The 24098-nt window shown below is 43.8% G+C and overlaps 2 protein-coding genes across 2 annotated transcripts; both read right to left on the reverse strand.

Moving 5' to 3' along the window:
- Positions 1-7052: 7052 nt before the first annotated feature.
- Positions 7053-9074, reverse strand: LOC119823809 (patr class I histocompatibility antigen, A-2 alpha chain-like). Its single transcript, XM_038343865.1, has 5 exons — positions 9002-9074; positions 8522-8788; positions 8021-8296; positions 7309-7584; positions 7053-7189 (listed from the first exon to the last, which is right to left on the reverse strand). The coding sequence occupies exons 1-5, from the start codon at positions 9072-9074 to the stop codon at positions 7053-7055; spliced, it is 1029 nt and encodes a 342-aa protein (XP_038199793.1).
- Positions 9075-18018: 8944 nt separating this feature from the next.
- LOC119823810 (H-2 class I histocompatibility antigen, Q10 alpha chain-like) lies at positions 18019-22517 on the reverse strand. Its single transcript, XM_042055777.1, has 7 exons — positions 22433-22517; positions 21986-22261; positions 21503-21733; positions 20642-20917; positions 20329-20516; positions 19425-19682; positions 18019-18117 (listed from the first exon to the last, which is right to left on the reverse strand). The coding sequence occupies exons 1-7, from the start codon at positions 22515-22517 to the stop codon at positions 18019-18021; spliced, it is 1413 nt and encodes a 470-aa protein (XP_041911711.1).
- Between the last annotated feature and the right edge of the window lie 1581 nt (positions 22518-24098).

Genomic DNA, 24098 nt, shown 5'->3' on the forward strand with positions numbered 1-24098 from the left:
AGTAAAGAAGGAAATTACAGGATCATGTCAATAGATACAGTAAAGGTCCTTGACGAAATTCAACATCCTTTAGGTAAATTTAAGTCCTGAAGAAACTAGAGATAAAAGGAATGTACCTCAACATAACAAGTGCTATATATAGAACAAACATAGCAAACATTACACTAAGTGGAAATGGAGACTGAAAGCATTTTCTGAAAATCAGAATGAGATAGAGTGTTTATTCTCTCTACCATCCCCCTTTTTTGTTAGATAAGATCTCTCTATATAGCCGTGGTTGGCCTAGAACTCACTGTGTTGTGTAGACCAGGCTGGCCTTGAACTCACAGAGATCTGTCTGTCTCTGCCTCCCAAGTGTTGGATTACAGGCATGAGCCACCACACTTGGTTTATTCTCTCTGCTCTTATTCAAGGTAGTTCCTGAAATCTTAGCCAGGGTAGTAAGAGAGACGACCAGGACAGCAGTAAAGGAAGACATCAAATGATCTTTATTTGTAGATGACATGTTCTTGTATTTGAAATTACACAAAATATTTTCAGCACAACCAAACAAATAAATAAGCAAGCAAACAGAAAACAGTTAAGGAAGAAATGTAGGAAGGCACTGGAAGACCCTTTGTGAACACACAGATATATGTAGTGGGGAGCTGCGGGCCGGCTTCCCGCCGCCTGGCTCCCGGCCACCAGCTAGCTTATGCCCCGAAATAACAACACACAAATTGTATTCTTTTAAACACTGCCTGGCCCATTATTTCAGCCTCTTACTCACATCTTGATTAACCCATATCTAATAATCTGTGTAGCACCACGAAATGGTGCCTTACCGGGAAGTTTCTAGCGTATGTCCATCTTGGGCTGGAGCTTCATCGTGTCTGGCTTCTTTCTGAGGAGAGGCACGGTGGTCTGCCTAACTTAGGAGAGGCGTGGCATCTTACTGATCCTTCTACCTCACTTCCTCTTCCTGTTCTATCTACTCTACCCACCTAAGGGGCGGTCTATCAAATGGGCCAGGCAGTTTCTTTATTAGCCAATGAAATCAACTCAAACAGAAGACTCTCCCACATCATTTCCCCTTTTTCTGTTTAAACAAAAAAAGAAGGCTTTAACTTTAACATAGCAAAATTACATGTAACAAGTTATCAAGTAAGAATTACAGTTACAATATTTATATCTACTTTATCTTTTATCATAACAAAGGAAAACAACTATAACTATCTATCTATTCTTCAACTCCATCAGAGACTCCAGAAAGACACAATATTACCTAGGTGAACAAGAAGTAAGCTACTTCCAAAACTCTAGAAATCACAGAGACATCTTGCTGCCTGGACAGTCACCCAAAGTTCCTCTGTACCGTTGAGGCATCCATCTTTGGCCTTCAGGCCCATAGTTTCCAGCAGACATTTCCATGATGCAGGAAATCCCAAAGGCAGTTCAGTCAGTATCTGCTGTGTCCTGCACAATGTCTCACAGACTCTTTCATGTATGAGGAACCCTGAAAGATCATCTCACCTTTAGGCAAGTTCAGCAGTCCTCTTTCTGTGGGTTCTTTGTGTCCAGTTTATGCCAACAGTCCAGGAAAGAGCAGTTTCTTGCCCAAGTGGCTATCAAACTCCATAAGGATCCTTTTTGATGCCCATCTTCCTCTTGAAGTAGATTGGTGCTGCCAGGAGCTGACGTGTCTCATTGTCATGAAAAGTCCTAAGTTATTAAGACATTTAAAATGCCATATTCTGTAGTCTTTGGAAGATATGAAGTATGCCTATCTAACTGAAATATATCTCTATATATCTAGAAAATCTAATAACATGACTACAAGCTTAACTATTATCAATGATTTTCCATTAACAACCTATATTTCCTAATTATACATTACATTTTTAAATGAACTACACAATTACAATACCTTAATCAAGATCAGAAATACATATACATATAACAAATTGACCTTAAAATCCATACCATTGCAAATTATTTATCTCTATATCATATCCCCCTTTAAATGTAAAAGAACATTTATAAACAATATTTGGGAAAATGGGCGCAGTAATTTCTCTCCAAACTGCTTCCTGCTGAATGGGGGCACTGTTATTTAGGTCTTTCATGGTGTAACCTGTGTGCTAGGTTCCTCTCAGTTGGCAGTTGAGTGAAGTAAATTTTTGAAGATGTTCACAGCAACCTTTCAGGAGGGCGTGGTCTATCATACCATATTGGGATAGAAGCAATCCACATGGTTTCATTTTCTGTAAAAACAAAAGAAACTCCTTTCCAAAGCATCATGTCCTTAGATCCAAATTGTAAAGTCAAGGTATTTTCAAAATATCTATTCTGGAATAGTTTAGCAGCATTTGTAAACAAATATCTTTTAGCAGCTGTTGCTCCTTCCTCAGCATTCAAACAATCCAAAGAGAGCATAATAGTATACAGCATCAAGATTCTTTGTGTATTTTCCATCTTTGTACGGCTTTATTTTAACCTCTATTTCATTTATTTTTACTTTTATTTTTTTATTTTTTGACAAGTTCTCTGTATATCTTTGTCCTGGAATAACTCTATAGACCAGGCTGTCCTTGAACTCTCAGAGATCCACTTGCCTCTGCTTCCCAAGTGCTGGGATTAAAGGCGTATGCTACCACACCTTGAACTCACAGAGATCTGTCTGTCTCTGCCTCCCAGTCATTGGGATTAAAGGTGTGTGCTGCCACACCTTGAAGTCACAGAGGTCAATCTACCTCTGCCTCCCAAGTGTTGGGATTAAAGGTGTGTACCACTACAACAAACTACTTCCTTTTTTTTTTTAAAGAACTTTAACCTTTAGCCTGTATATATTTTTAACACATCATAAATCATTTAGACATTTTCTTCGACGTTGAATCTTTCTTTTACTGTATATCTCTCTTTTTCTGACGACTTGAGTCTTTAATTTACCAAACAATATCGGTAGGACTAAAGCCGTGACTTTGACAGGTAGATCCAGCCCATTCCTTAGCTTTCTGCGATTCCAGCCTTGTGGCTGAGGTACCGGCCAGAGCCCTGTTTATCACCACAACTCTGTGGCATTTCAAGGTCCCTGCCAGCAAGCAAGCTGCAACAGTGTCAAACAACAGTCAAGACCGCCTGCTTGAAAGAGTCAGAGTTTGCCCTGGCAGTACAGACCAGAACGCCAGCATTTTAAAACAGCACAACTTTTTTCCTGCTATGGCTGAAAACAAACAATCATGCAGTCAGCTTTTATCAACGCCATTTAAGTGTTTCGTAGCAGAACCTCTTAAAAGAGCTGCAGGGTTTTGCAGCTAAAGCTGAGTCAGGAAGCCTCTCTTAGATGAGAGCGCTTGCTCAGATCCGAGAAATTGCTGCTATCAAGAAAACATGCTTTACTCTATTCTTTCCCAAGCTTTCTCAGGTTTTCTGTGGATTCAGTTATCCACGTTGGCGCCATTCTGTAGTGAGGAGCTGCAGGCCGGCTTCCCGCCGCCAGGCTCCCAGCCACCAGCTAGCTTATGCCCCGAAATCACAACTCACAAATTGTATCCTTTTAAATACTGCCTGGCCCATTATTTTCAGCCTCTTACTCACATCTTGACTAACCCATATCGAATAATCTGTGTAACACCATGAATGGTGTCTTACCGGGAAGTTTCTAGCGTTCTATGTCCATCTTGGGCTGGAGCTTCATCGTGTCTGGCTTCTCTCTGAGGAGAGGCACGGTGGTCTGCCTAACTTAGGAGAGGCGTGGCATCTTACTGATCCTTCTACCTCACTTCCTCTTCCTGTTCTATCTACTCTACCCACCTAAGGGGCGGTCTATCAAATGGGCCAGGCAGTTTCTTTATTAGCCAATGAAATCAACTCAAACAGAAGACTCTCCCACATCAGATATATAGTAGAAGATGTTTGTGAATATACAGAATTAATATTCTGAGCATGACTAATTCTGAAAGCAATCTAGAAATTCAGTGTTAAGTCCCACAAAAATCTCAATGACATTCTTCGAAGAATGAGAGAAAATAATGCTAAAACTCATATGGGAAAACAAAAGACCTGGAATTGCCAAAGTAATTATCGGCAGAAAGAGCAATGCCAGAAGAATTACAGTGCCTATCTCAAATAAACAAAATCAGCCGGTACAGGCACAGAAACAGGCATATTGGCCAATAAAAGAAGTAGAGGAGCCAGGCGGTGGTGGCGCACGCCTTTAATCCCAGCACTCGGGAGGCAGAGGCAGGCGGATCTCTGTGAGTTCAAGACCAGCCTGGTCTACAAGAGCTAGTTCCAGGACAGGCTCTAGAAATTACAGGGAAACCCTGTCTCGAAAAACAAAAAAAAAAAAAAAAAAAAAAAAAAAAGAAGTAGAGGATGCAGAAATAATCCCTGCTTATAGCCACTTGATTTTCAACAACGGTATCAAAAAAATACGTTGGAAAAACAAACTTCTTCAGTAAATAATAGAAAAATAACACTGCATTGCTATTACCCTGTTTTTTGTTTTTTAAATTAAAAACAGGTCAAGGATTTACTGTAACAAATTCTAAAAAAAAAAAAAAAAAAAACACTGGAGGAAACACTTCCACATACATGAAAAAGCCTTGAAGGCCCATAGACCAGGAAGCCCCAGGCTTCGCTGTGCACAAGCATTTTTCTAGATATCTCAACAAAATTCAGGAAGTCTGACATAGAGCTAAAATTCTGGATTTGTAACAGACTTGAGACAGAAGCTGCTGCTGTTCAGATCACTTAGAAAGGCTAATGTAGACAAGGAACTACTAGGCTGTGTATCCATTATATCTTGTTACATAAATGATATGGAGCCAGATATGGGAGTCCAAACCTATAATCCGCACATTGCTGGGACTTGGGTCCAGCCTGGGTTTCTGCATTACTACTTTTCTTACTGTTATGACAAAGGCCATACAGAAGCACCTGAAGAGTTTATTTTGGTTTGTAACTGAGGTACAGACCACCTTGGCATAGGAGTATGATAGAGCTCATGGCATTAGGGACATTGACTGGGACTTCTCACATCTCCACTGATGGGGAATCAGGTGGAAAACTGGCTCTCGTCTGATTTTCTCAATTTTCCTGTTTTATTCAGTCTGGGATCCCTGGCTATGGATGGTTCCAACCAAATTCAGGGTAAGTTTTCCTTCTTCAGTTCATCCTGTCTGGAAACCCCTCATAGTATATTCTGGATGCATTTCCTGTGAGATTCTAAACCCAGTGAAGTTGACAAAGGCTAGCCATCGCAGCTACACAGTGAGCTCAAAGCCTGCCTGGGATGCAGTGTGAGACCCTGTGTGAAAAAAGAGAAAAAGAGATCTGAGCTCCATGGTTCACAATCCAAATTATGGCTCTGGGAATAGATGTGGGTATTTCAAACAATATTTGTGGTTATTGATGCCAGTGGTCAGAGCAGCACACACGGTGGAGAGGGGTCTTGGATGGGCGTTTTAAGAGTTTTAAGAAAGTAAAGTTTGACATGCCATCAATCCTGAGTTTTTATGCCCACATATCTCTTGTTTGCTGATCCTACTATACACCTGTACCAGACTTAGAAATTTGCCTGGTGTCTAGTCATCAGAGGTCTCCTAGGACCTCATAATACTGTGTACTCTTGGCTGATAAATTGTTCTCACCCTGGGGTGTAGTCTCAGATGGAAGATTTAGTAAGCAATCTATACAACAAAAGTCTCTGGATGGTTGTTATCTGAAAATTCTCCAACCTGGTTTCTTTTTGCCAGAAATAATGGAATCCATATTCTTACTTAAACATAGATATTTTTATACTTGATATTGGGGCTTACTTGGTTTTGGGAAAAGCCAAAGAACTAAGCTTGAGACATCATGCTAGAAATGGAATCCTCAGTCCTGTCAACACCAGGATCCACACAAGTTCCACACAACACAGGTGCCCCTGATCACACCACTGGTGCCCCAGTGCTGGTCACTGTATCGTGGAAAACTGTCCCTGCTGCTCCTGGAAACTGTATTCTCTGCAGCTTCGGGTTTTCCTTGTCACCTTTTGCTGAGTTAAGCTCCAGCACGTGGTCCAGCACGTCCTCCAGCTTGTGGAGCTGGGACCCATGCTATTCCCAACTGCAGGATGTGGGGACGTGATGGAGAGACTTGGGCTTTGCCTCCCTGCTAGACTCACAGTGGGCTATTCCCTAATGCACCAAGAGAGTTAAGTGCTGGGACATGTGGCCAAAGGGTAAAAGTAGAATAAGGAAAGTCAATTTCTGGAGAAATTATCTGCACATAAATATATCATTTTTCATACATGAGAAAAATGGCCAAGAGTACACAGTATTATGAGATCCTAGGAGACCTCTGATGACTAGACACCAGGCAAATTTCTAAGTCTGGTACAGGTGTATAGTAGGATCAGCAAACAAGAGATATGTGGGCAGGAAGAGGACCCAATGCCCTCGTGAAGCTGCCCCTTTAGCTGGCATCCCTCTGATTCTTAACTGATAAGAATCTCCAGAATCATCAGTATGAAATTTCAGTCCTTTCTTCTCACAAGTGCTTTACAAAAAGCTAGTGTTGGGGCTGGAGAGATGGCTCAGAGGTTAAGAGCACTGGCTGCTCTTCCAATGGTCCTGAGTTCAATTCCCAGGAACTACATGGTGGCTCACAACCATCTGTAATGGGGTCTGGTGCCCTCTTCTGGCCTGCAGGCATACACACAGACAGAATATTGTATGTATAATAAATTGTATGTATAATAAATAAATATTTAAAAAAGAAAAAAGCTAGTGTTGGCTGGGCCGTGGTGGTGCACACCTTTAATTCCAGCACTCAGGAGGCAGAGGCAGGTGGATCTCTGTGAGTTCAAGGCCAGCCTGGTCTACAAACCAAGTTCCAGGACAGGCTCCAAAGCTACAGAGAAACCTGTCTCAAAAAAAAAAAAAAAAACAATAAAAAGAAATCAAAAAGCTAGTGTTAATACACATGGTCCCAGATTGGGTAAGCATGCATGTACATGTGTTAACAAAATATGAAATAGGCATATTTTAGCGAGGGATTGGAATTTCCCAGCAAGACAAGAACTCTCAGAAAGCAACCCCTTCCCTACCTCTGCTCATCTTCTTCCTCATCACCATGGCAGCCACAGCTCCAGTGACCACAACCCCAAGAAGAATCAGACCAGCAGTGATTCCCACAATGGGGATGGTGGGCTGAGGTGTCTCTAGGAAAAGAAGGAAGAGTGAAGGCCCAATGTCAGCTTTCAGCCCCGACCCTGTCCTCATCTTCAGACTTGATTCTAGTTTCTCTGGCAACAGATTCTATGCCTATTCTCCTCCTTACCCCATTTCAGAATGAGAGGCTTGGGCAGTCCCTTATGGACCACGTGGCATGTGTATCTCTGCTCCTCCCCAGAAGGCACCACCACAGCTGCCCACTTCTGGAAGGTTCCGTCCCCTGTTGGTCTGGTCTCCACCAGCTCCATATCCTGGGTCTGGTCCTCCCCATCTCTTTGCCAGGTCAGGGTGATCTCCGAAGGATAGAAACCCAGAGCCCAGCACCTCAGGGTGACGTCCCCTTCAGGTCTGGGGTGATGAGTCACATGTGCCTTTGGGGGATCTGAGAGGAAGATTTGGAAAGTTCATGCATTTTGTGTTTTTACTAAAATAATGCACTTGTACTCAGGGGATCATCTACCACAGCATTGGAGAACTGGCGTGGAAGAGGAGTACAGAGAGTAGCCCAGATTCAGCATCTGGAAATTTATTCCTTGGCAAATTCTACAAAGAGATTACACCTGCCCAGGAGACTCCAGGTCTTCCACTGGCAAAAATGGACTTGGAATCCTGGCTGGGTGGGGGCAGAGAGATTCAGCATCACCAGACCCAGGGTCCAAAGATACCCGAAATCCTCTTCCCCTTTGGGAAGCACTTCCCCTTCCCAGTGACAAAGAGAGGCGATATTCCAGCTGATCCCATTTTTCTCCTTTCTTGGGATACTTTAGCCCCAGTCAGTCTAAGGGTATTGTCCCATGGCCCCTTAGGCCCCATTGTACCTGTGTACAACAGTATCTCCTTGCCCATCTCCAGGAAGCCGAGGAGGAGCCGCACACACTCCACCTCAAGGAAAGCCCGGCGGGACTCTGCTGGAACAGTCTTCTTCCAGGTTTGCCCGGTGATCTGAGGCGCTGAGTCAGCCACCCTCCATGTTTTCAGGTCCTCACTCAGAGCAACGTAATCCTGGCCATCAAAGGCGTGCCGACTGTACCCTCGAAGGAAGCGCCTATCCGGCCCAATGACACAGCCCTCCAAGCACTGGAAAGTGTGAGAGACTGACCCCGCCCCTGCAGTTAGCTCTGCCCACCTTGCCCCGACCCGCAATGGGATTTGGATCTAAACTGAACCACAAAATCTCAGTCACAGTCCTCAACTCCCAATTTGAGGATCTCCGTAGGTCCTGCAACCTCAAGGCTAAATCTAGGTCCCGGGGACACCGAGAAACTAGAGCGGGCATGGGGTTTTGGATGAGCCGTGATCTTCAACTCAGAGTCACTCACCGTCCTGGCTCACGTTGTATTCTTGGACAACGGCCTGTAGGAGAACTGGGACATTTTGTTTGCGGATCTTGACTGTTGACATCCATTGCTCCCAATACTCTGGCGGTAACTTCTCCACCAACGGACCCCTTGGCTCCAATCTCTGACTCTGCGCATTGCTGTCGAAGTGCACAAACTGCTTGTCATCCACGTAGCCAATGAAGATGTACCGGGGCTCCAGGCCAGGTCTGGACACAGCGAAGTCAAGATAGCTTAGCGAGTGGGACCCTGGGGACAACGTTAACGTTAAGAACCCAATTCTCCTTCCCTTTCCGGGGTAGCAGGTACAGGGAGGCGAACAAGGCATGAGCATGAGCATGAGTGGCAGGGATCACCCAGACACCAGAGCCGGGAGGATCGCATTTCTCTAGTGCTGCACCTCCTCTGCTCACGCTGGGCTTCCTTGCACTGCTCCCATCAGAGGCCATTTCCTGTACTCACAGGTTTGGGCCAGAGTTGGAGTCAGTGCAACCAAGAGCAGCAGGAGGAAGCCTCGGGGAGCTGGGGTTCCCATCCTTGGTGTTTCAAAGGCCTGGGGAAAGTGAGTCCTTGTTCCTCTCTGATGGATTTTAGAGCACTGTGAATGTGTGGGAAGAGACCACGGTAACTCTGATTGGCTTTCTCTGGAAGCATGCAATGGGAGAAAGAATACTTGTTTAAGGCACAAGAACCAGGCAGCTGACCAAGGAAGTGAGCTGGGGAAATGAAAACCAGGGCTGATGGAAATTCCCAACTCTTGGCTTCCCCACTCTGAAAGTTAAAACCTGAGGTCAGGAACCTTACTGCTACCTCCATCCTCCTGTACCTAGTGCTGTTTATCAGTGTCTCCCTGGGTCCTATCTAGGAGCTGCGACAGGCAGAAATTCTCAGTGTTTTAGATTTAGGATCTCTATATGGCTTTGCAAAATAGAGCCTCAGCAAGATTTTATGTAGGTTACATTGATCAGCATTTACATAGTAAAAAAATAAAATATAGACCATGTGATGGTTTGAATAAGAAAAGCCCCCATACATAGTACAAATAATAAAAAAGCTAGAGACAGGTATTGGGATCCAGCCTGAAGATCAGAAAAGCAAAGCAACCAACCACTGACTCTTACCTCTACCTCAGACCAAAATAGCAAACCTGCCTCCACAAATCCTCAGAATGAGACTGAGCCTGAGACCTATCTCCTCCCCTCTTAGATTCCACTTCATATTCCTCTCTACTCCTGGGATTAAAGGCTTGCACCACCACCGCTCATTTGGGGACAGTAAACTATTTTCAGAGTAACTCAGTGAGCTTAGAGAAGATACAATTGGCAAGGGACAAACTCTCCTGGTCCCACAGGATGAATCCATTTGCAAATGGTTTGAAATTGTAGATGACGAAAGCTTGTGGCGAAAAAAAGTCTGTCTATGATGCTGATAGGCTTCCTCCTACATAAGCAGATAAGGAAACAGAGGCAGAAGACCAAAGGATTTTGTGAGTAGAGATTTTAGGCAGTTTGGTGATAAACCCCTTACCCAGTATCTGCTACTAGTTTCCTTTACTTTAGAATAACCAGAATTCCAGAGTGCCATATTTGAAGGTAGCAACCCACGGTCTCTTTAGTGTTCCATATCTGAAACTTCCATAGAAATTTCACACACTAGGCCCTTCAAGGTGGTTGGCCAGAAAAGGTGCTTCCCATCAAGCCTGGGGAAAAAATGAGTTCAATCTCGACTTCTAAAACAGTGTAAGGAGAGAATTGATCCTCCAAACGCTCCTCTGACTGCCATACAGGTATCGTATCATGTGCACAGGGATACACACACATGCACTCTCTCACACGCACACACACACACACATGCACTCTCTCACACGCACACACACACACAAATTTAATAAATATATTTTCTTAAAGAAGAAATCTTACACCTAAAATTCAAGCTGATGGCTGAGGACAGAAAACTCAGACAAGGAATCAAATGACAAGAGTTCTTCGAAGAGACATAGAACATAAATTACAGCAAGAATGAACAAACAGGGGGCTGGAGAGATGGCTCAGAGGTTAAGAGCACTGGCTGCTCTTCCAAAGGTCCTGAGTTCAGTACCCAGCAACCACATGGTGGCTCACAGCCATCTGTAATGAGATCTGGTGCCCTCTTCTGGCATGCAAGCATACATGGAAGGAATGTTGTATACATAATAAATAAATAAATAAAATATTTAAAAAAAAGAATGAACAAACAGTAAATGATAGATGTAAGACATTTACATATCTTATATGTAAATATAATATAAAAATAATATCCCCATATCCCACTAAGCCAGTCTTTGTTTTTGTCTTTATTTTTATTTTATATATATATATATTATATATAATATATATATTATGTATATTTGTAGGGGAGAGTTGAGACAGGGTCTCTCTATGTATCTCTGACTGTGTATGTAGACAGGCTGGCCTCCAGCTCATACAGGTCTTCCTGTGTCTGTCTCACTAGCACAGGGAATAAAGGCATAAGACACCAGACCTGGCTTTTCATACAATATATTTTGATCATGTTTTCCTCCCTGCCCCCAGACCCCTTCTAGATCCTTTCCACTTCACTTAACGTCATGTTCTCTTTCTAAAACAGAAGAAAATCAAAACAAATAATAAGATCAAAATGCCAAACAAAGCAAAAAGCCCACATACGCACACATAAAAACATGGAGTCTGTTTTATGTGGGCCAATTATTCCTGGGCAAGGAGCTGTCATGGAATGCGGTCGATATACCCAGTGACCCTGCACAGAAGAAAGTTGATTTTCCCTTTCTCAGAAAGTGTCAGTTGCAAACAGTTTCTTCACTAGGGATAGGACTTGGTGTCCTCTTTCCCCTTCAGTGATGAGATTTCTGCTTGGCTTGAGCCTGTGCGGGTCTTTGTGTTCTGCCACAGTCTGCGAGTTCATACGTGCATCAGACCTGTTGTGTCTGGAAGACACTGTCTCCTTGGAGTCACCCACCACTTCTGGTTCTTAAAATCTTTCCACTTCCTCTTCCAAATTGTTCCCTGAGCCTTGGGGGGATGATTAAGATGAAGACATCCCATTCTCTCTGTTAAACCAGTCTGCATTCCCAAGAGTGAGTTATAAATAGTCCAGCCTCACTTATCTGATAAAAAATATATGTGAAATGTATGAAGAATATATATCTTTTCTGGGCATGGTTGGGCAGTCCTGCAGTTCCAGGACTTGAGAGTTGGAGGCAAGAGGGTTAAAGTCAGACTCAACTGTATGCTTCCAGTCCTGGGCTATGTATGTGTCTAAGTCAGTCTTTGTCTCTGTCTCTGTCTCTGTCTCTGTCTCTGTCTCTGTCTCTGTCTCTCTCTCTCTCTCTCGTGTGTGTGTGTGTGTGTGTGTTATGAGCAGGCATGGTAGCCCATAATTGTATTCTCAGTCCTCAGGAGCAGAGGTATGAGTATTAGCTCAATTCAAGACCAGTTTGGCCTGTGTAGAAGGGTGGGAGGGGAAATCAATGAGTGACCTATGAAGAAAGAGGTGTCTAAGAGTTTCTTTCTCTTTCTTTAGAGAGAGGCTTAAAATAAGAACATTATGTGAAGGAAGTAGATAAAAGTAGGTTCCTAGTCCATGACCTTGTGGAAATGTCTGTCTTCTTCAGGTGTGTTGTCTCTGGCTTTTGGGAACTGGCCCTGGCAATTTTTAAAGTCACCTATTGGGCTGGCCCAACAATTATCCTAATCTAGTTTTCCTTGAGGTATGTTCATTTCGATTTTCTTTCTCTAAACATAAATCAGAGAGAAATGGCAAGTAAAGGAAGCTAAAAGATGTCAGGAGGTTGGGCTGTTAACCAGGGCACATTGTTGAGAGTAAATACAAAGAATTGTAGCATGTAAATTTTATGTAAGTCAAATTTTATTTCTGAATCCAATCTCCTCTTTTTTTTTTTTTTTTTTTTTTTTGACAAGATTAGGCTTACAGGAGAGGAAGTGGAAACAGAGATCCTGTTGAAAAGGGGAATTTATTACAGGTTCCTTCTGCATCTTTCCTCTAAAGGGAAAGGCCTGGTCTTTCCAAGGGCCATATCTGTGGGATCCTGTGGTCAGTAGCGGTCCAGACTCATAAAGCCCAAGCTGGAAGAGATTTCCTGTGAGACATCATTCTTTTCAGAGGTTTTACATCCAGACAGACTTTTGTCAAGGAAGGGAAGACTAGGGAGGAGGCTCGATGAATATAGTGAGTTCTGTACAATAATGAGGACTTGAATTTGGACTCACAGCATCTACATGAAATCCAGGGATGATGACGTGTGCTTGTAATTCCAGCACAACTGAGCAAAATGGAGAATTCAGAACTGTACAAGCAGCAGAAGGGAGTCCCTGTGTACTGACAGGAGGACAAGCCGTCAAGTCTCTAATCGAGAGAGTTGTCTGAACTGGAGAAATAGGTTTGGGAGGTGTTAAGGGATCTTTTGAAACCTTGGAGTTGAGTGATTTGCAGAGTTCATTGCAGAGTAGAGGATGAAAGTAGACAGTGTTCAAAGGGATCATTGTACCATTTTATATGTTACTTTATACTATTTCTAAAATCTCTAGATCTGGTAGAAATGCTGAGAATGTTTTTCATGTTGAAGTGGCTAACATGTCAGTCGTTTGACCCTTACAGGAGGGACAACTAACTGTAAGCCTGTCTTTATCAGAAAACCTTCAGGTATGCAATAATCTTCTTTCCTCCTTTAAAAATTGTTTTTATTGAGCTATATATTTTTCTCCACTCCCTTTTCACAAGTCTGCTTAACCCATTCAGACATCTCAAATCCACCCTTTGCTGACCTAAGCCTTCCTTTAATTTTTTTATTAAACAAGAGAAAGTACACAGAAAGAACACTCTGCTTAGATAAATTATGAATTGTCACAAGTGACCCTATTTCTGATATGTTTCAGACTGCTAGGTAGCTAGTTAGATTTTAGGAGATCCCTTCCCTCATAAACAGTAGCTTAGAAAACCCAGGACTGATGAAGAAGGAGAACGGGAAAAAGGAGGGGAAGGATAAAGAAGAGTTCATGTTGGTAAGGCTAACTGTTCATTTTCACGTAGAGACAGTGTAATCTCTGAGCCCACTGTGCAGAAAGTAGGAGAAAAGCTATAACTCTATGCACAACTTTACAGGAGCAGACCAACCCTCCAGCATCCAGCATAGTGAAAGTAGTTGAAAGGTTTTCTTCCTCCCCACAGAGCACAGTGGTGGTGTCTATCCCACAGTCTGGGACAAAAAGGGATAAAGATGGGGGCTGGAGAGATGGCTCAGTGGTTAAGAGCACCGCTTGCTCTTCCAAAGGTTCTGAGTTCAATTCCCAACAACCACATGGTGGCTCACAATCATCTGTAATGAGGTCTGGTGCCCTCTCTGGCCTTCAGGCATACAAGCAGACAGAATATTGTATACATAATAAGTAAATAAATATTTTTTAAAAAGGGGATAAAGATGAACTTACAAAGGAAAGGTGGAGATTATTTATTTATTTATTTGGTAAGCGTTTACTGATACTGTTTTTAAAGTTTTCTTTCCTGAGGAGTCAATCCTGTCCCATGTGCATCTCTGGGATTTTGCATCAACTACACAGTCCTCTGACACCAAGCTTGCTTGCGTGGGTGAGAGCATGTGACCCATAAAGCTCTAGACTTGCAGGCTCTGCTCCCAGCTGGGCTCGCGGTCAGGACCTTGGGTTCATGGAGACTCAGAGTGGCCGCGGTGCTGCTTCCAATATGGAGATTCTTTTCCCATTTTATTTTGCTCAAGGTGTTTTCAAACAAACAAACAAACAAACAAACAAGTTGAAAACCATGGTCTTAGAAAAAGAATCTCGAAAATAGACAAATGAACACAAGAGGGACAGGGGAGAAATAACTACAACTCACTCCCAGGGATTGGAGAAAAAAGTATAAAAAGAAAAATTTTTTAAAGATTGGAATCAATTGGTGTTCATTTTGTATCTGCCACTTCCTTCATCATCCTCTTGTCTCCTTCATCAGCACCTTCATCTTCTTCACCTTCATCCCCACCCCTTCTTCAATATCTTCCAGTCTCCTCTTTTTCCTCCTCTTCCCTCTTCCCATTCTCCTTCTTCATCGGTCCTCAGTTTTGTAAGCTATTGATTATGAGGGAAGGGGTCCTCCTAAAATCTATGAAAATCTAACTAGCTGCTTAGCGGTCTGGAATGCAAGAAGAGAAATAGGGTCCGCTGTGGCAGTCATAATTTCACTAACCAGAGAGTGGAAAAAGTCACTCCACAGTCTTCAAAACTTCCAGTTCCTAATGTGCTTTAACTGTGAGTAGTCTTGGGGTGTATCTGAGACTGTTTTCCCATATGGTATATTCAACTCCCATGACCTATACTGACCTTTGTACTCTCATTTAAATGAGTGTACAGTTAAATGTGTAGGTCAGTCTCTCTTCCACTGACTACTTTTTATGAACCTGTAAACATTTGAAAACAAACTCTGTGGTTCACATAACAAGGGGCATTAAGCTCTTTGTTAGAGTTTTGCTTTTGTTCCAGGCATAATGTCTCACGCCTCTAATCTTAGTATTCAGGAGCCTGAGGCAGAAAGAGGGTGGGGAGCTTCAGGACAGCAGTACTACCCAATGAGAAGCTGGAGCAGGAGCTGTAACTCAGCAGAGTGCTTGCCTGGCATGGAGGACCTGATTTGATCATCATTCCATAAAAACATGGTGTTGTGATGCACACTCAGCAATCAAGAAGTAGAAGCAGGGGCTGTAGAAATGAATCAGTAGTTAAGAGCACTTGCAGAGGACCCAAATTTAGTTCCCACACCCATGTTAGAAGACTCATAACCAGGGGATCTAAGGACCCAAGAATATGGCCATTAAGGGCATCTGTAGAGATGTGTACATAACCACACAGAGACATACACACATAAATTAAAAGTAAATAATCCTTTAAGATGTATTTTTAAAAAATAGAAGCAAGAGAATTAGATGTTCAAGGTTCTTGTGGAGTAATTATTTTGTACACTGAAGATTTGTCACGTGGATTGGTTTAATACAAAGGTGGATGGCCAATGGCTAAGCAGGATTTTGGGGGAGAGAGAAGGCTGAGAAGAAGGTGAAACTTGGGAAGTCGCCAACCTGATGGACAGGAAGCAGCATGGACAATATAGAATAAAGATAATAAAGCCACAAGACAAAAAGTAGACTGATAAAAATGGATTAATTCAAGTTGTAAGTGCTAGTTAGTAACACACCTAAGACAGTGTTAATAATGAATAATACGTCTTTGGGTGGTTATTTGGGAGCTGGCTCGTAGGATACACAGGTTTTCTTTGAATATACAATGAATTCAAAGTAAGCCTGTCTACACTGGATCTTGTTATAAACAACAATGATAACAAAAACAGAACTCAAAAAAATTTTTTAAAGAGTTATGCCTAAAAGAGTTAAGCCTTTGTGTCGGAAAAGACTCTATCTATGAGACAAGATTCAGGGAATTTATCTTCCTTTCTGTTTACTGGAGTAATTTTCTTTCTTTCTTTTTTCCTTTCTTCCTTTCTTTCTTTCTAAGTTTTTTAAATATTTATTTAAAAATTATTTATTATGTATACAATATTCTGTCTGTGTGTGTGTCTGCAGGCCAGAAGAGGGCACCAGACCTCATTACAGATGGTTGTGAACCACCATGTGGTTGCCAGGAATTGAACTCAGGACCTTTGGAAGAGCAGGCAATGCTCTTAACCACGGAGGAGCCATCTCTCCAGCACTGGAGTAATTTTCAAAGACTCGTGCAGTTACTTAAAATTCTTAGTCATGAAACATCTCAGCCAAGTACACTGTTCTATGCTTATGTATTTAATTAAGAGGCAATTCCTGACCAGAGCAGAAATGAGGTTTTGATATTCTGTGCTTCAGGCTCTAACACACCAGGTCTCTGAAAAACTTGTATAAATCTTTCAGCAAGAGACTTGGGTGTTCTTCCCTTCAGCGCATAATTTCACCTTTTGCCTGGTACTGTCTTGGGAGAGAAAACTTCAGTTATTGTCTCCTACAGGTTTCAGAGTCAGTGTCTGGTTGAAGTACTCTCTGGTGGATACAGGGCCAGGGAGATGTTGCATCTAGCTCCTTCCTCTGACGGGAGGATCCTCCTGAGGTCTTCTAACAACTTCTCCTTTCACATTGACAGTTCCCACTGTGCCAAAGTCCCTTACGCTCATGCTCCATACCCCCATAAAGTCTGAGCCATTACTCCTTCCTTCCTCCCTTCCTTCCTTCCTTCCTTCCTTCCTTCCTTCCTTCCTTCCTTCCTTCCTCCCTTCCTCCCTCCCTCCCTCCCTCCCTCCCTCCCCCTTTCCCCTCTTTCTCACCTCCCCCTCATATCCTCAGAGTCAGCCTTTTTGCACTCCCCTCCCCCGTAAATCCCTTGTGTAAAGTCTGTTGCACAGTGTGGTTTTTATGACATTCCTTGGCCCTCCGATACCACAAAAATCTTTATACACTATTATTTTATTTTCAGCTACAATGCCTAAAAACACAAATTCATTCAGCAAATGGTGTTGGCAAAACTTTATACCCCATGTAGAAAAACCAAACTACATCTCTATCTCTTACCCTGTAGAGAAATAATCTCAAAGACCTTAAATGTAACACAAAACTCTGAAATCTGCTAGAGATTTGACAGATTTGATAGATGCACCGACCCTCTGTTAGGATGGTCTGAAAGGGTTTATGGCTCAGGAAACAATAGCAAGAGCTGACAAATGGGTTGCATGAAATGAAAAGCTTTTGCCCAGCAAAGGAAACAATTAGAGGGTGTAAAGACAGTCTAAGGAAAGGGAGAAAATAAACCAGCTCTAAATCTGAAACAGGATTGATGTCTACAATATATAAAGAATTCAAAAACAGCAAAACCAAGAGCCAGGTGTTGTGGTGCATAACTGGAAGCCTACAAACTGGGAAGCAGACTCATGAGACTAGAAGTTCAGCTTCATGAACTGTGTTGCAAAAACAAACAAAAATCATTCCAGTTGAGAACTGAATGAATTCATTAGAAGTAAGCAAGACAACAGAGGAAGGAAATTCACTTAGTAGTTTAGGCAAGGGACATGGATTGCTTTTCCTCAAGGTATGAGCAAGAAAACAGTGCAAAGAAATTGTATTCTGGATTCATTAAATACATGGGCATTACAATATTTCCTACTAGTTAAATCTGCACTACAGAATGAAGTAAGGCAATAACAAAAAATCCATGACTGCACAGGCAGCAGAGTAGATTTGCTGGTTGCAGACAGGGAAATGCACGCAAAGCAGCCAGACTGACAGGGACAGAGGAGGCTGGAGATGTTCGTGCCTGGGCTGGAGAAATTTATTTGGGGGTGGTCTTAAATGGAGTTGAATAAAACCACCAAAGGCATGATTAATTGTGGAAGAGAAACAGAACAGGACTGACCCTGGCCCCTCCAGTGCTCAGTGGTCTCATTCAAGCATGTACTGGACACATGTACAGCTCTGAGCTTGTGTCCAGAAGGCCCATAGACAAGGCATTCTCAGACTTCCCTTTGCACAGGAATCCTCTGAACTTCACAACAAGAAAAAGGTCAGGCTTGATGACACAGGTTTCTAATCTCAGCACTCTGGGCAGAAATCAGTGCCTCCTCTCCTAGGACTTCTCTGAGCAAGGTCAGCTTGCTACACATAAAGCAAGTGCCAGGTCAGTCTAGGCCACATAGTGAGACTGTTTCAACAAACAAAAAATCAAAGCAAAACCTCACACACAAAATCAAAACAAAGACTTAGAAAGTCTGTTGAAGAGCCAAGAATCTCTGCATTTATAACAAGGTTGTGCAGAGGCAGCTGTTACTCGGATCATGGAGCTGCAAGAATGTAGACAGGAGCTCCCAGGCTGGGCATCAGCCTCATTTATGGTATGTTACATAGAATTTCCTGCTGCCAGGTATGGTGGCTCATATATATAATTCTAACACTGCAAGAAAGGGATTGCAAGTATTTCAAAGCTTATACTAATTTTTATTTATTACTTTTTTCATCGTGTGACAAAATACCCAGAAGAACAACTTAAAGGATGAAAGGTTTATTCTGATTCATGATTTAAGAGGGCACAGTCACTCTCAGCACGAGACATGATGCAGTACACGGCAGCAGGAGCATGGGGCAGGGATTCCACAAACTTCAGTTGATCAGGAAATAGAGTGTAGAGATCCTCCCATCTGGCTTTCTTCTGTTCTTCCTCTTATCCTTGGTCCCCAGGTTGGATCTTCCATCCTCAATTAATCTCTGGAAACACTGTTACAGATGTGACCAGAATTGGACCTCCTAGCAGATTCTAAATCCAGTCAAGCTGACACTGAAGATTGGCCATCACAGCTACTTAGTGAGTTCTAGGCCAGCACGGGATACAGTGTGAGATGCTGGTAACAGAGAAACAGAAAAGGGAAGAGTGAGTCCTGGGATACATTCTGAGCAATGTGAATTAGGGATCTGGAAAGAGTCTGAATTTTTGAGAACAAGATTTATGGCCACTGATGTTAGTGGTGAGAACAGCATCCATGATGGAAAAGGGTTTTATGTGGGCAGTCCACTTGGGGGATGGGTTGAGAGAGACAAGGGAGAATACACGTGATCAGTCCTGAGTTGTCATGTTGACAGATACACATTGTTTCTCTCCCATGAGGTGCAGCCTCAGAGAGGAAATACAGGAAGCAATTATATAGAGACTCTGGCTGCTATCTGAAAATCCCCTAGACTGATTTCTTACTTTTAGATATAAAGAATAGAATCCAAACTCTTATCCTTTAAAAACAAAGGAATTTAATATGTGGTATTGGAGGGTTGGTGATTATTTTGTTTTGGAAAAAGCCAATGAACCAAATCCAAGGCTTCACAGCTGGGAACAGAACTGAGGAGCCCATCAACACCAGGTCCCACAGGGATCCTCTGAGCACAGGAACCACTGACACCTGGACCTGGTCTCTGGGGGACAGCTTTCCTGCTACTCTGGGAACTGGATGTGCCAGTGTTACTCCAGCCCAGTCCACTCCTGCAGTTCCAGCTTTTCCTTCTCACCAGGTGCTCATTCAGCTGGGGTGGGGGTGGGGGGCTGAGGAAGTCTCCTGTGGTGCCCAGCTGCAGGGATGCTTGGGAAAGGGAGAGTGACTGAGGGACTTGCTCTGCTTCCTTTCTGTTCCCTTACTAGGTGTTCCCTTAATGTGCAGAGAGAGCTCAGAGCTGGGAGAAGATGGTAAAAGGTGGAAATACAATGATGAAGGTAAATTCCTGGAAAAGTTATCTGAGTGACTATATCAGGGGAAATAAAAAGACTGATAGTTCCAGGATAATGATGTTCTAGCTTCCTCGTAGCCCTGGACTTTAAAAAGTGTTAGCACAACTGGGCATGGTGGCACACAACTTTAATCCTAGCACTTAGGAAGCAGAGGCAGGAGAATCTCTGAGTTTGAGGCCAGCTAGGATTATGTAAAGATACCTTGTCTTCCGGGCGGTGGTGGCGCACGCCTTTAATCCCAGCACTCGGGAGGCAGAGGCAGGCGAATCTCTGTGAGTTCGAGACCAGCCTGGTCTACAAGAGCTAGTACCAGGACAGGCTCCAAAGCCACAGAGAAACCCTGTCTCGAAAAAAAAAAAAAAAAAAAAGATACCTTGTCTTCAAAACAAGCAAGCAAACAAGTAAGAAAACAAACAGAAAACAAAAACAAAACCTGCCAGTACACTGAGTCCCGGGTCAGGTAAGCAGTCACACATGGGTATATCTCACACTAACAAAGCAGGAGATGAGCACATTTCCATCCATGGCTTCATCTCTACAGAACCCTCGGACACCAATCCCCTCCCTACCTGTGCTTTTCTTCCTCAGCATCACAATGGCAGCCACAGCTACAGTGACCACAACTCCAAGGAGAACCACACCAATTGTCACTCCAGCTGGGGACCAAGGAGATGGCTCTGGGAAGAGAGAGTAGAATTAAGGACCAATTCCTACCCACAGCTCTGCACTGATTCTACTTAGGGTCTCCAGAAGGTCACCTGTTTTCCTTGACATCAGGTTTTGTGCTCACACCCCTCCTTACCCCATCTCAGGGTGAGGGGCTCAGGCAGCCCCTCATGTTGCACATAGCATGTGTATCTGTGCTCCTCCCCGGTAGGCACCACCACAGCTGCCCACTTCTGGAAGGTTCCATCCCCAGAAGGTCTGGTCTCCACCAGTTCCATGTCCTGGGTCTGGTCTTCCCCATCCCTCTGCCAGGTCAGGGTTATTTCAGCTGGGTAGAATCCAAGAGCCCAACACCTCAAGGTGACATCACCTTCAGGTCTAGGGTGACGGGTTACATGTGCCTTTGGAGGGTCTGAGAAGAAGAGTTGGAAAATTCAATATTTTATAATATTTTTTTAGGAACTTAAGCAGTATTTGTGTGTCTATCTTGGCAATGTACAGGAGAATCAAGATGTGAAAGGAGAGGGTGTGGTCTGGGGCTGTGCACACCCCACACAAGTTGTCTTATACTCAGGCACTAGTATAATCTATTCCTTGCAAAAGGAAGATTCCCAAGTTTCCCACCATGAAAAGAGGAATTCTGGTCCTGACTTGGTCTTGCTTGAGTGCAACCTCCAAAGACACTGCATATGGGCAGAGAACTCAGTCTCTAGGAGACCATGTTTCACAAAGGGTTGCAGACTGAACTGAGCTGCTGTTGGTTATTTCAGCTATCTTCTTTCCTATCATCCTGAGAGACCCTAAATTGTCCTGAGAGAAAGGTGAGTCCTGGGAGAGTCACTCTCTGGTGTTGGGTCAGGAAAACCAGGAGCACTCCTTCCCCTCAGGATACACAGGAGAGCTACAGTATTTCAGCTGGTACCCTTTTCTTCCCTCCTTGGAGGCACGCGCCCTACTCTTTGTGCAGATGGAGGAATTGCTTCTCAATCCCTCTTACCTGAGCGCTGCAGAATCTCCTTTCCCATCTCCAGATGCCTGAGTAGCCAAACAATGCACCGGTTCTCAGCGAAGATTCTACTGAACTCCACTGGACGATTTGCCTCCCACCATTGCAGGGCTCCCTGAGCCTTCGGATCTGCTACAATCCAAGTTCTCATGTCCTCGCTCAGGCTGATGTAATCACGGCCATCAAACGCATGTCTGAAGTGCCCACGGAGGAAGTGTCTGTCTGGACCCACTTCGCAACCAATGAAACACTGGAAGGTATGAGAGCCTGCCGCCGCCCCCCAAAGTCAGCCCTGTCTAAAGGGCTCAGCCCACCCACAAAATTTCCACCTAAAGTAAACCGGAAACCGGGTCTCAGTCCCATGTTCTCCCTGGTCCAGGGTCTCTGCGGGCCCCCGCAGCCTTGGATCAAACTTAGGACCTGAGACCTGGGGCAACTCGGGCCAGTCCGTGAGGACATACAGGGGTCACTCACCGTCAGCGCTCTGGTTATAGATCTGAATTGCAAATCGCAGACTTTCTTGGGCCGAGCTTGAAAAAGTCTCCATCTGCCTTCTCTCCTGCTCCCAATAATCCCGCCCCATCTGCTGCGCCCACGGCACTCGCACTCGCGGCTCCATCTTAGTAGCCAAGTCACTGTCGAAGCCCAGAATTTGCGTATCGTCCACGTAGCCAGCGACGAAGACTTGGGGATGTCGGAGACCCGATCGAGACGCAGTCGCAGTTACTAAATACCGCCAGGAGTGTGACCCTGGGGACGGCGCACAGTGAGACTACGACCCTCCTCCCGGTACCCCGGGCAGACGCACGGGTCAAGAAGGGATCAGGGCGCAGGGTTCTGAATGCCTGTGGAAAAGGGCTTGGAGGGTCTGGGTGGGTGATGAAAAACTGCCTTTGGGATGCTGCCCTGACCCACACTCACCAGCGTCACTCTGGGTCTCGGTCTTGGACAGAGTCAGGAGTACTGAGAGCAGCAGGAGGGTGGGGCCCGGAGCTGCAGCCCCCATCATTGGTGTCTAGAAAATCTGGAGGGATTGAGACTTTGTTCTTCTCTGTGGGGTTTAAAGCGTCGTGCATTGTGGGGGAGGTACCACAGTTACTGTGAGTGGCTTTCTCCAGAATCCCGATTTGCGGTGTGAGTGAGAACACGTGTCCAGATAGAAGGACTGGACAGCTGACTCGGGTGGAAGGAATTCAGAGGCAATGAGGGAATCCCCAACCTGTGACTTCCCCTCTCAAACACCTTGAGGCAAAACCTCAGACCAGGGACTTATGGAGACCTCTTCCTCTGGTAATTGGTGCTCTTTGTCACATCTGCTCTCTGAGTCCTTATCAGGAGGAATGCTGAGATTCTGAATGTTTTGATTTCAGGATTTCTTACTTGTGCTTATATATTATTAAGTATCTCAAAGTTTTATGTAAATTAAATCCAACGACGTTTACTGTATTAAAAAGCTGCTCATGGTTGCTGACATTTGTAATCTCAGCGCTGAGGAGGCTGTGCTGAGGCAAGCAGTTTGACATGAGTTTAAGGCCAGTTTAACCTACATGACTCCGACATTTAAAAGAAAAAAATTTTTTTGGTGAGTGTGTAAATTTGTGCAAATGTATGTCACATGTGTGTGGATGTCATGGAGGTCAGAAAAGGGAGTCAGATTTCCTAGAACTCGAATTGCAGGTGTTTGTTAGGTGGGTGCTAGAAACTGAACTGGGGTCATCTCCAGGAACAGTAGCACTCTTAACCATGGAACCATCTCTTTAGTCCCATGATACTCTGACTTCAGAAAAGACTTTTAAAACGTGAGACTATCCTTATATTCTGCATGTAAGTAGCGATGGTGAAGAATGTAATAACTCGTAATGAGTTTTTCACAGCCTTGATTTAGACTAAGGTGTCAACAGATTAACTCACTGTCAAGCACACTACAATAAATATGTCAGGAAAATTTGAGAAGCATAAAAGTATGTTTGATGTCAATCACCTCATGAAAGTATCAAGTAATTTCATGAGTTCCCTTCAGCTTTAAATGCTATTTTTTTTTATCTTGGAGGCACATGACTTATTTCCACCATTCAAGAGGCTGAGGCAGGAGAACTTCCAGGACTTGAAGAATGGCCTGAACTATATAATTTTTTTTATTGTGTGAGAGGGGAAGAATGCAGGATGTCAGGGAATGGTAAATTTTTTTTTTTAGAGGAAGTCAGTGTGCTTGGAGAACATGTAATTGCCACGTTGGACCCAGAGAACAGTTTGTAAATGGTTTGAAAAGTATTTTCTTTGGAGCAATAGATGGGACTGAAGTAGATGATGATGGGATGTGGCAAATCCGTCCTGAAGACTCTTAATAAAACCTTTGTGATTCAGGATACTAGGCAGGTTAGAGGAGAGAAGAATAAAGCCCTGCCCAACATCTGCTGCTAGTTCCTTTACTCAAAACAGCCAGCATAAATCAGGCTGCAGAGCAGCACAGCCTTGGGCACGGTCATCACTGGCCTCTGAACACCAACTCCTTCTGCCCTGCACATGGCAGGCTGGCATCAGGCCTGGCTGAGGGGAACATGTCTGCTGGCAGCACATGTTGTAGAGA

The sequence above is a fragment of the Arvicola amphibius genome, chromosome 9 (assembly GCF_903992535.2).
Source record: "Arvicola amphibius chromosome 9, mArvAmp1.2, whole genome shotgun sequence".
Lineage (NCBI taxonomy): Eukaryota > Metazoa > Chordata > Mammalia > Rodentia > Cricetidae > Arvicola > Arvicola amphibius.